Below are 11,655 nucleotides of genomic sequence, written 5' to 3' on the forward strand. Positions count from 1 at the left end.
TTGATTGATTTGATGATATATTGTGTGATGATTTGATGAATGATAGTTATCAAGACTCAATGATTTGAATTTTTAAACTAACAATTATAGATGTTATTATGTTGCTATGATGAATGTGACAATGTTATGCAATGTTAATATGATGAATGTTACAATTATAGATTTCCACGCACACACATATATCTAATATAGTAGTCATCCCTTGCTTTGATCCCCAAAAGAAAAGAAAAAAAGAGTACCGAAAACTTTCTTTCTTTCAATGCTAGAAGTAATCGAGATAAAACGAAACCAACATACTCATCATACAATAAAGAATAATTGAAACAAAACAAAACCTCAACAACAAAAGTAAAAATACAGCATACTAGTCTTCACGCTTACATCACCTAATTTTTATCATAAATTATAAAATACACTTCTTTCCATATAAGAAAAACAAAACAGAGCACAAGTCTTTCAATTAAAAAAAAAAAAAAAAAACAAAGCACAAGTCAACGATTCTTTAGCACTTGTCAATCAATTATCCTCTACAAGGCAAATTAAGCTCAACTTTTTGATTAAACAATCACAAAATAAATATACAAGGAACTATACATAGTATTGGTTCTGCTTGTAATTATCTGCTCAATCCTTGGTTGTTATCAATCAATTACTTGGTTTGGTACACCTAACCCCATTATCTTCCACTGAATCCAACATTGACCGACTTCTGACACGTTCTTACAATTAAGAAATCTGTTTACCGCTTCAAGAAAACGATTTTTATTTTCAAATGGAGAACCATTATCAGGTTAGTCTGTTCTTTAGTTGGAATTCAACATGGCTGAGGTTATGTAGCCTAGATGCAGTGCCTTATAAAAAGTCTACTACAATCATAAATTTTGTGTGAGGAGTTCAATGTGAAGCAATAACACACAAAACAAGTCGATTCAACTTGACATGGGGGAAGCCCAAGTGAAGAGTGCAGCCTTATTGGCCGTTCTGTGCTTGGCGTCCGCAGCATTATGGAATTACTTGGTAAGGACATCTCAAATTGATCCTGCTCCCATAAGTCTTTTGTCTTCCCCTCCTATGAAAGATGGTATATATGCTCCCAATGAGAAGCTTGACAAAGCAGAAAAGATAGGTTTAGGGTTAGTACACGGGCCAGAAGACTTCGCTCTTGACAGAGAAAAGAAATCATTTTTCACAGGATGTGAGGATGGTTGGATTAAAAGGGTTTGGTTTGATGAAGGGAGGGTGGAGAATTGGACATTTGTTGGGGGGCGGCCTTTGGGTGTGGCGCTTGGTACTAATGAGGAGCTCATTGTCTGTGAACTTCGTAAGGTAAGCTATTTATCTGTTATGCATTCACTTGATGTTCACTATGTCTTATAGTAACGTCCTGTAAAGTATAATGCTAGTTCATTGTTTGTAACTACGGCATATGCATACACTCCCAAGAGTTAAAGTGCACCTGTTATCTGCTATATTTTAAAAGCATTTTGATGCAGAGCATTGTGTTTAATAAATGGATGCTATGTTTTAAAAGATGTTCTATTAAAAGGAGATTGCAGGTGTTACATACCCATGCCTTGCCATCTTCAAAGCTATTCTTTCTGTTTTGTTTTTAACCTAGCAAGTCTTTAACTTAGAGTTGGGATTCCTGTGTTTACAAAGAAATCGATGGATGATTCATCACGTGCTTGTAAAATTTCTGTCAGGGCTTGCTAAATGTGACAAAAGACAATGTGGAGGTCTTGTGCAATGAAGCTGGAGGATCAAAATTCAAGTATGTGATATGATATCTATTCCACTGCTTCAATTTCATCTGCTTTGCTTTTTGAAACACCATGTACTAGTAAACTGACAAGGAAAAAATAATAATGTAAGTAAAAACTCGTGGTCTACTCTCTGTCAAAGGCACATATAAGTGAAGTGAACACCCCTTTTTCAAACATACATCTGGAAAACTCGGTGTTCAATCCATTTTGATTTACCTCTCATATCTGTTCATGTTTATAGATTTACTAATCCATTACATGGTTTAGAAAAAGCCAGCCGAGAGTCAAGTGTGAATTTGGGTAAAATAATGTTTACGAGTTTATCAAGATCGCTGGTTGCCCAGATTTTGGTTGAAATATGAAGGCAAATGACACTGGTTCATTCCCTTAAACATAGAAAGAAGCAAACCAACAGTTCAACTAGAATCACCATCAATTGTAACAACCCCCTCAATAGAGTAATAATGAACTCCAAAGTCTTCAACATAATATTCACTATTAATATTTATTTTTTATGATCGTTTACTCCTTCATTATCTTATAAAGAAAACTTAGGTAAATGATAGGAAGATGTGAAGAAGGTGTTCCGTAAATAGGATCAAGACCAGCTGGTTTGAATAAATTCCCAAATCAGTAGATTGAATTCTTTATTTCCAGACATAGTGTCCAGCCCTAAATAGGCTTGTAATTTAATTCTTTTTAGGCTCTTTTTAAGGAATTATTTGCTGTTCAAACTCGAAATAACAGAGCATTATTTTGTTGAGGGAGGCAGAGTCGCAGTTAAGAAAAGCATTTAGACTTGTTGCCATTTAGGACCAGCTAAATAGAATTTAGTATTAATCGGTGATTTCTATTATATGCAATTAGCTTTGTGTCCAAAGAGGAATAATACCGGCTACTGCTAGGTTCTCCAAATTACAATTAATTGTGAATTTCTTTTGTGCTTATTTTCATTGGCTCAATTTTTGGTCAGAGATAAATCCATGTAACCACTTGAGAGAAATTATTCTTAAAAATACCTCTGAAATGTTTACAGGACTTTCACTGGTTTCAGTGTCAAACCACAGCAACAATAATAACTGTCTGAAATTTACCCAGGAGTTGCAACTGAGCTTGGCTTTATTGGTGTGGTTATTGTCTATGTATGGGCAAGGTGCTACAGTATACGATTCTGTGTGCCATGGGCTGGCAAGATAGTTAAGTTGTTCGCTGTGGTGAATATTGTCAAACTACACCAATGTTGTGTTTCTATAAACCATTGCTAATACAGGCTGGCCGATTGTCAAGGATTAAAAATAAGGCTACCAAAACTGCGAAGGCCAAAAATTGAAGGTTGTCTGTAGCTGTGCATTGTACAGTGGGGTACCCAAACTACAAAACTCAAATTTCATTGTGCAGTGCAGTGGTCCACAAGGCATTCAAAGGACTCAAATTGATGCCACTGTACTTCAAATTCTATACCCATATGGGAAAATGAATTTGGAGGTGTTCACTGATGTGACTCTATAGCGTCTCTTGAGCAGAGGACTAGCCTGTCTTCAGCACCATGCTTTTGATTTGCCTTGAAACCCTTTCCTAAGCAGAGGTCTAGCATTTGTTGATTTACATGGATTGGTAAGGTTTGGTTCAGTCCCAAGCTTGGTGATGAGGTGAACTACAACTGTGCATTTTGTGTGGAGACTTCAATCTGGAGCAACAACACCCAAACAAATTTGATTCAAATTGAGATGGGAGAAGCCCAAGTGGAGATTGCAGCCTTAATGGCTGTTCTCTGAATGGCCTCAGCAGTTCTCTGCAACCTTCTATTACAAGTTCCACAAGTTTGATCCTACCCCCATAAGTTAATTTCCTTTTCTCCGATGAGAGAAGGTGTTAATGCTCCCATGAGAGATGCTTGTAAAGTTGGAAAGTTAGGTTTAAGGCTGTTACATGGGCCAGAAGATTTAGCTCTTCACAGATAAAAGTCCTTTTTCACAGGATGTGAGCATGGGCGGATCACCTAGTTTGTATTGATCATAGATTAATATGATATTCAATTAGCTGTGTCCAGAGAGGAAAAATACCTGTAACAGCTAAGTTGCCCACATTGCAATCAAATGTGGATTTCTTTTGTGTTCAGGGTTTTTGGCCAGATAAATTTATATAACCACTTATCAGAGAATTTAGGTGTAGAACACCTTGCTGAAGTTTGTACAAGAATTACACTCGCCTCTGTGTTAAGGCACAGCAAGAATAACAAGTTTCTATAGGACTTACATTGAACTTACCCAGCAGTTGCAACTGGATTCTACTGGTGTGGTTGTTGTCCTGTGGCATTCTCTATTTGTATTGCAATATGAACTAGCCAAATTGATCCAAACTGCAAATGCGAAAAAATGAAGGTTGTCTATGGCTGTACAATGGGCTAGTGAAACTACAAACTTTCAAATTTCATCTCACATGGCATTCGACTGATGTCAGTGCACTTCGAAGTATAGATCGATATGATAAAAATAGATAGGGTATTGACTGATGTGACTCTACAGATTCTCTCAAGCAGCAATTTAATCTGTCTTCAGCGCCAATCTTATGTATTCCCTTAGAACCCTCTCCTAAGAAGAGCTCTAACCCTTTCTGATCCACATGGATTGGTAATGTTTGGTTGATTCCCAAGCATGGTAACGGGGTGAACTTATCTGATCAAAATTTGAGACAGATACATACATAAATATAAGACAATTGGAAAGAAATCTCCTTGTAGGGTTTTACTAGGAAGGGAATTTACTAGGGACATTCCAATGTCAATTTGTCATCTGACCTTCCTATGCCCTAAAAAATAACCTTTGCCACCTATTAAAGAGCAATATAAAATTGTGTGCTGAAAAACATGTATAAACTCTTTTCTTTGAATTCCCTGCACGGTCTAGAATTATAGAGAAGTTTGAAAATTTTCATAATCAAATAAGTCAGCAATTTTAAAAGTGACTTCTTTCTTTTTCACAGGATGCCTGATGGAGTTGATGTTTCAAGAGATGGCGTGATTTATTTCACAGATGCTAGCTATAAATACAGCCCTGCAAAATTTGAATTAGAAGTATTTGAATATCGACCTCATGGAAGGCTGATCAAATTCGATCCCATCACAAAAACTGCGACTGTTCTGCTGAAGGACCTTTACTTTTCCAATGGAGTGGCTCTCTCTGCTCAAGAGGACTTCTTGGTTTTCTGTGAAACATTCATTTTCAGGTGTAGGAAATATTGGCTAAAAGGAGAGAAATCAGGGAAAGTTGAACCATTCCTAGAGAATCTTCCTGGATTTCCTGATAATGTTAGAGTGGATTCAGAAGGCACCTTTTGGATTGGGCTTCTTGGGGTAAATATACTTCTTCCATTTTCCTTTCTTGATTCTTCTTTGTAAAATCACATAAATTTTGCTGCGACTGATGGTTGGACACCATAACTTTTGCATTAGTATGAAAACATCGATTATATGACTTGCGAGCTTAGGCCATGAAAGAACATAAATGTTCTCTCCTATATCTTCTTGTGCTCAAATCCCTCTGGCTTTCCTACATGTACATAATGCTAAACTACTGAAATAGCAGCCACCTTTAGATCAAAGGGAAGGAATAGAGACATCCCTATTAACATTATTAGGACATGATGAGGACTTAGAATACAAATTTGAATTCTTATCTGCCTGTGATTGAGCCTTTCTGCCTTGCACCCACGCAGAGAAACTTAACCATCAAAGAAAACATGATCTTTAGATTGATAGAGAGAAGGAAAGGGTACTTTTCCTATCATCAAATGCACATTAACACGCCCTGCAAGCTTAGCCCCTCTGTCTTCCCTTCTTGACCATAAAAAGAGCATTTGAACTATAGATAGAGGGAGGAGAAAAATTTTCCCTGATCTTGCACTCTCATTGTTATATATCTTGAAATTCATTTTCTAATCTTTTATCAGTGTCCAATGCAATTTTTACTTCTTTGCAGAGACGAACCTTGCTGTGGGATCTGATTGTCAAATATCCAGCATTCAGGCATGTTTTGGTGAGGATGTGGAGTACTATAAACCCATATGTGTTGTTTCAGAAAGGGGCCATTCTGAACTTAAATGAGAATGGAGAACCCATTGCTTTCTTTGACTCTAAAAGCCCAATTATTACCGGTGCAGTAAGGTTGGGCGAGCATTTGTATTTTGGTGGTATTCTGGGTCATTCCCTTGATCGTTTTGTACTCCCTTAATTTTTCCACTTTGCTGGATATGAATATTGTCAACAAAGAGAAGTTTATATTGTCAACAAAGATAAGTTTTACTTGCATGTTATTTGTATTATTTTAATGGCAAGAATGATTCTCCATGGCCTTAAATTGACCTGAAAGAGTACATCTACAATGGTTGAAGATTTCCACCTTGGACAGTACAGAATACAAAGTTGCTTCTGATTTCCATAACAACTTTGCAATGCATCATTCATTTTTGTTTATGCATATATCTGGCTCTTCAATATCTTACATTAAACTTAAGTAAATAGTAAATTGGATGGAATCAAACTATTATATTATATTCCATTAGATAAGACAGTGAAACTTAAGTAAATGATGTAAGACATGCACCCCTTGCATGTTTCAAAATTTTAAGAAATAAAGTCTACAATGAAAATTCAATTCATGATTGATATAATCTATAAATAATTACAGAGAATATTTGCACACTTTTCCATGCTCTGCCTTTCTTCAGCCCTGCCCAAATCCCTCTCTTCAGTATTCCACGCCTCCTTGACACATTTAAAATTTCATTCATAGGAAAAAAGAGATGCCAATAATTACATCCTACCATCGTAATTACCCATTCTCCCTCCTGCACCTCAGGTGGACGCCTATAGCCAGAGAAAAGGCTATAGCGTCAAAGTGATTCATTTATATCCCATACTGAGCTATTTCTATCCACAGCAACTGCAAACCACACAACAACTGCACTCAATTCTGACCACTTGGGATAAATTCTGTGCATACCAATTTCACCAAGTCCATCGATGCCAATATTAGTGTCATGAAACAGATTTTTGTTTAACCTTGACTCTGCTCCATTCACTGCTCTTCCAATCATAACCATTCCTTCTGATGGCTGTCTCTGAAACAAAATAAAGAATGGTCAGATCATCCAGGGTAAATTATTTTATTTACGGATTGCTCAAACTATCAGTACTTGACACTAATATGGAGCATCTTGTTAGTACAAATTAAATGAAAGCTTGCACTCACAATATTATTAAGGATTGTCTATTAAAAGGAAGTATTGAAGTCATTACCTTCAGCTTGTGAATGGAATTCTGTATTAGTGCATTGCTGCAATAAACCAGTTTCATGTATTTTAGCACTGGCAATTGTTCAATACCTGACTTGTTCTGCAGCTTCTCACAAGAGTCGATTACAATTTTTCCCAAGCTCAACTTGGAAAGACTTGACAACTGCACAAGCTCGGGACACTCTCTAATGGTCAACTCTCCAAGTTTGATAAGATCACTGATTCCTTCTACAGTTTACAGCATCCTGCACTTTTATACACACAGAGTGATGAGTGTTGTTGGCATCCTAATGTTCTGTATCTTCCCACACTGATAAATCTCAATTTTCTCCATGGCGTTCACTTTTGAAAGATATGGCAGCCCCTCAAGCTCTGGACACTCTCTAATAGTCAAAGTTTTGAGCTCTACAAGATCGTCAGTTCCTGCTACAGTTTGCAGTATTCGGCACTTTTGTACAGACTGATGACTACTGTTGGTAGCCTAATGTTCTGTATCTTCTCACACTGTGAAATCTCAATTTCTTCCAAGGAACTCATTTTGGAAAAATCTTGCAACTTCTCAAGCTGAAGACAACTAGTAATATACAACCTTCTGATAGAGTTCCCGGACACACTTCTCAAATTTCGACAATCATATAGCTGAAGATACTCTAACTTCCCACATGCATCAATTATAACCCTCTCGAGCCAATTTAGACCTTCAAAAGCTGTGAAAATCTTAACCTTTGGACAGGCAAAGATGCTCAAGTGTACAAGCTCTTTACAATCAAACTGTATTTTTTGCAAATTTTGACCGTCATACAACTCAAAATATTTCACCATACCGTTTCTCTGAAATATTATGCTCTCCAGACAACTCTTACCACTGAAGCACAAGTACTCAAGCTCTAGATTCTCACAATCAGAAATTTCCAGTTTTACAAGCTTCGCAAGATTATATATTCCTGATACGCTTTTCAAACGATTGCACTTTTCAATAGTGATTATTTCCAGGCAGTTCAGATCTCCAAGCCTTAGCTTTTGAAGCTCTGGACATTCACTAATATTCAAGTTTGTCAGCATCTTAAAACTGGATACTCCTGATACACCGTTAAAATGGTGAACTTCTATTAAATCCTGTCCTGCAAGATCCCTAAGATTGGGAGTTTCTAACACAAGGATCGGATTCCTTACATTTGGAAGATAGGATGTTGCTACCAATGCTTTCAGTTTTGGGCAATTTCTAACATCCAGAAATTTTAATGTATTTACCCTTGCTAAATCCACATCTACAAGATTGTTCATGTAATGAAGTTTGAAACACCCAAGGCTTGGGTAGTGAATCCCACTAATTAAGATCTTGGATACAAACTCTTCAACGCTAACCTCTAGGTTTTCAAGGCCACTCGTTGGAGCCTTCTCACTATTCCAATCGATTTCCACATCAGACGTGAAATTCAAGATAACCAAAGAACCTTCTTCTCTTTTAGTGGATGCCTTCTTCCCTATTAATGTGGAAGATCTGGGACATAAAGTAGAAAGATTCTTACTCAGAGATTGTAGTAAAGACAAACCTTGGATTGGAAATCCTGCGGCATCTAAGAGCACATTCTCTAGATTATCTGATATTCCTAGAAAATCAGAAAACTGTTTTGAAGACGTTTGAGAAATTTGCAGCTTTTTAAACTGGGACGGTGCCTGCAATTCAAGATAAAATTGTGTAAAGTTCTCAATGACAAAAGAAACACAAACAGTCCACAGACAGCTATAACATTAAGGTTATACCATAGATTTAAATTTTGAGAGGGAGTGAAAATACCGGTATTCTATCCTGCCACAACGTCAAGTGGGTTTTTAAATAATGCAATTTTCGAAGAGGAATCCATGGAGGAAATATTGGCTGTTCATTGTAATTCCGCTCAAGCATGAGCCATAATATGGAAGCTGACGTCTCAAGATAACTATCTGACTGGCCTAAAAAGCATGTAACTTGAAAATCCATGGACTTGTCAAGGAAGGTAAAAAAGAACCTGCGATTGGTTTCAGCGAGTGTTGTTAAGCCCGTTGAGTCCTGCATGTACAGAAACAGCTCAGATTAATATTTATGTATAAACAAGAGAACATTTAGAATATTATAATACTAACGATAGAGCTGCAGCGACAAGAAGCATTCTAAATATTTCAGATCCTCAGGACGCCATAGGCGATGAGGATGGCAGAGCTTAAGTGCCATTTCTCTTCCCAAGTCCCTCAAGTGGTCATGCATTCTCAATCCAATTGTCGTCCCTTTATTCCAATCCCAAATCTCGATTTCTTCTGCAAGACACTTATCTTTGAGCTTTTCCAATGCATGCTGTGCATTCCATCCTGATTTCTCCCATGCACTTTCAGCAATATTCTTTGGTTGACCAACAAAAAAGCAAGCAGTGTCCATGAAAATCTGTTATTCATCGTCGTCCAATGCTTCAAAGCTTATCAACAGTCTTTGATTTATATCCCGAGGCAGCGTCTTGAAAACTTTAATCAGTTCTGATCTCCAAAAACTGTGAGCTCTACCGTGAACATGGCCATCCAAAACCTGAAGCACCCCACACGTGTATGAAGTCTTCAACGAGTGCCTCGTACCCGTAATATGGATGGGCTTGACGGAAGGCATGCGAGCAGAAGTGTTCTCTCGCATGATATCTATCCATTCCTCTTAAATTATAATCAACAGTGATTCCTGCGGTTATAAGAACGCCAGCATCGCGAGTTGTGACAATAAGTAGACTATTACTAGGATTTTTGAGAATATCCACGACAGCTAGAGCATTTAATTGCTCGACATGATCAATGTCATCTAAAACAACTAAGACGTTTAGAAAGGGGGCGCTCCTTCGTAGCAAATCTTTGAGATAGGCTGTTCCTTTCTCGGTGCTTGTAAAACTGATGTCTTTGCCGAAGAGATCGTTGATAAGCGTACTTTGCAATGAAGTTAATACGCTTCTCGCAGACGCTTCTCGTACATCAAACAAAAAGCTTGATGCAGTGAAATCAGATTTCTTCCGATTGAACAGTTCTTTCCCAAGTGTTGTCTTCCCTACCCTCCCATCCCAAAAATGCCTACAACCTGGGCCTGATGCTTCTCTTCTCCCTGCCCGCACTGACTTTCAAAATCCTGTACAAGTTCATTAAGGCATCGCTTTTCAAAATCTTCCACAAGATTGTTGAGCCCCACCGGGTAGTCAGCAACATGTAAACATGTTTTCCTTTGTACTTCTTTCTGCACAGCTGCTACTATTTTTTTGCTATCCCAATCACTGAAACTGTACAAATGATTCAAGTATTTCGTCAGAAGATATGATAGACCGGGTATGAATTAGGAATTATTTAGCTTGCAAATACCAGAATTTTGAATACCTGTTAAATTCTGTCTCGGCTGTAAACGAAAGAGAGTGAAGCGCTTCCTTCCAAGTGTTAAGCTTGTTCACGTATCTACCCTTCTCCTTATATTTAACGAATGACTCAGCGTACAATCCCTTTTCTATGTAGCGGAGATCAGAAGGCTTCACTTTATAAAAAGTAGGGATGATTTTGGCTTTGCTTTCTAACATGAGAACTAGCCCAGCCAAACAGCAAGGCGACTCTGCATATTTTTCAGAGCAATGTGTACCTTAGCAGAGCGGATGGCTGTCTCAATAATTGAAGGAAATGAAACTCCGAGCTCCTTTTCCTGGGAATCAAGAAACGCCTGGATTCCCAACTGCTGAAGATAGTTGTAAAGTTGAGTAGCCCAAGTTCCGTTGACATCAGGACCTCTGTGGTTGATGAAAACATCAAATACTCTTGAAGATTCACAAACTTTCCTTTTTCTGCCAGCAGGTTCAATCCCCAGAAAGCAATAAATTCTTGATTTTTCTGCCGAGAAGAAGAAGAAGACGCCATGGATTTTTCTTGACAGAATGAAAGGAAGAGCAGTTAATGTGGGCGACAATGGGTAAAGTGAATTAAATAGATCATAGCACAGGCACATTCAGTAATTTCCCCGTTATTTTCTCAAAGAAGAGAAGAGTGAAGAAAACGCGCGGAAATAACACAAGATGCCGACCCCGAATCTAAAAATTATCGTCTTCCATATAGGCCCCGTTTGGTTGGGGAAGATGAATTTTTGACATAACCAGGTTATCTTATAACCAGGTTTTCGAAAACCTGGTTTTGTGGTTTGGAAAGCCAATGGTCCGTTTGGTTGACACGGAAGATGAATATATTGTGGACCCCACAATATTATTAAAAAAACTGTCATAAAATTCAAAACCTGGTTTTAATTTCGAATTCCACCTTTTTAGTGGAAGAAACTTCTTCCAATTTTTGACCAAAATTGGAAGATGAAATTGAAAACCGGGTTATTATTTTAACCAACCAAACAACAAAATTTTTTTGCAAAACCTGGTTTTGCCCTTGATAACCTGGTTTTGGCCCTCATCTTCCAGCAACCAAACGGGGCCTATGTTACGGAAAAGGAAAATGCGTAGGAAGTTGACAAGAGTGGAGATTTGATTCGAAGTGCTTTGCATGGTGTCTCTGTCCGCCACTCGTAAAAACACGACGCCAAATTTCGGTGTTGGAGGTTTCCCACGAAAGC

At 37.8% G+C, this 11,655-nt stretch overlaps 1 protein-coding gene and 1 pseudogene across 2 annotated transcripts; one reads left to right on the forward strand and one right to left on the reverse strand.

The window, feature by feature from the left end:
• Positions 1-885: 885 nt before the first annotated feature.
• Positions 886-6,069, forward strand: LOC149545427 (protein STRICTOSIDINE SYNTHASE-LIKE 5-like). Its single transcript, XM_089790647.1, has 4 exons — positions 886-1,326; positions 1,704-1,771; positions 4,746-5,115; positions 5,741-6,069. The coding sequence occupies exons 1-4, from the start codon at positions 940-942 to the stop codon at positions 5,990-5,992; spliced, it is 1,077 nt and encodes a 358-aa protein (XP_089646773.1). The 5' UTR covers positions 886-939; the 3' UTR covers positions 5,993-6,069.
• A 269-nt stretch (positions 6,070-6,338) lies between these two features.
• On the reverse strand, positions 6,339-11,115 carry LOC149545428 (disease resistance protein L6-like; annotated as a pseudogene). Its single transcript, XR_016353585.1, has 5 exons — positions 10,434-11,115; positions 9,205-10,339; positions 8,854-9,102; positions 7,060-8,732; positions 6,339-6,881 (listed from the first exon to the last, which is right to left on the reverse strand). The product of XR_016353585.1 is annotated as a disease resistance protein L6-like (transcript).
• Positions 11,116-11,655: the final 540 nt, after the last annotated feature.

This window comes from Cupressus sempervirens, chromosome 7, assembly GCF_028749045.1.
Source record: "Cupressus sempervirens isolate cs-2001-9-10 chromosome 7, ASM2874904v1, whole genome shotgun sequence".
In the NCBI taxonomy this organism is placed as follows: domain Eukaryota; kingdom Viridiplantae; phylum Streptophyta; class Pinopsida; order Cupressales; family Cupressaceae; genus Cupressus; species Cupressus sempervirens.

Coding starts and splice junctions, on each gene's coding strand:
- LOC149545427 (XM_089790647.1), top strand. CDS start 940: ATGGGGGAAGCCCAAGTGAAGAGTGCAGCCTTATTGGCCGTTCTGTGC. Junction 1,327..1,703: donor TTGTCTGTGAACTTCGTAAG/GTAAGCTATTTA, acceptor AATTTCTGTCAG/GGCTTGCTAAATGTGACAAA. Junction 1,772..4,745: donor GCTGGAGGATCAAAATTCAA/GTATGTGATATG, acceptor TCTTTTTCACAG/GATGCCTGATGGAGTTGATG.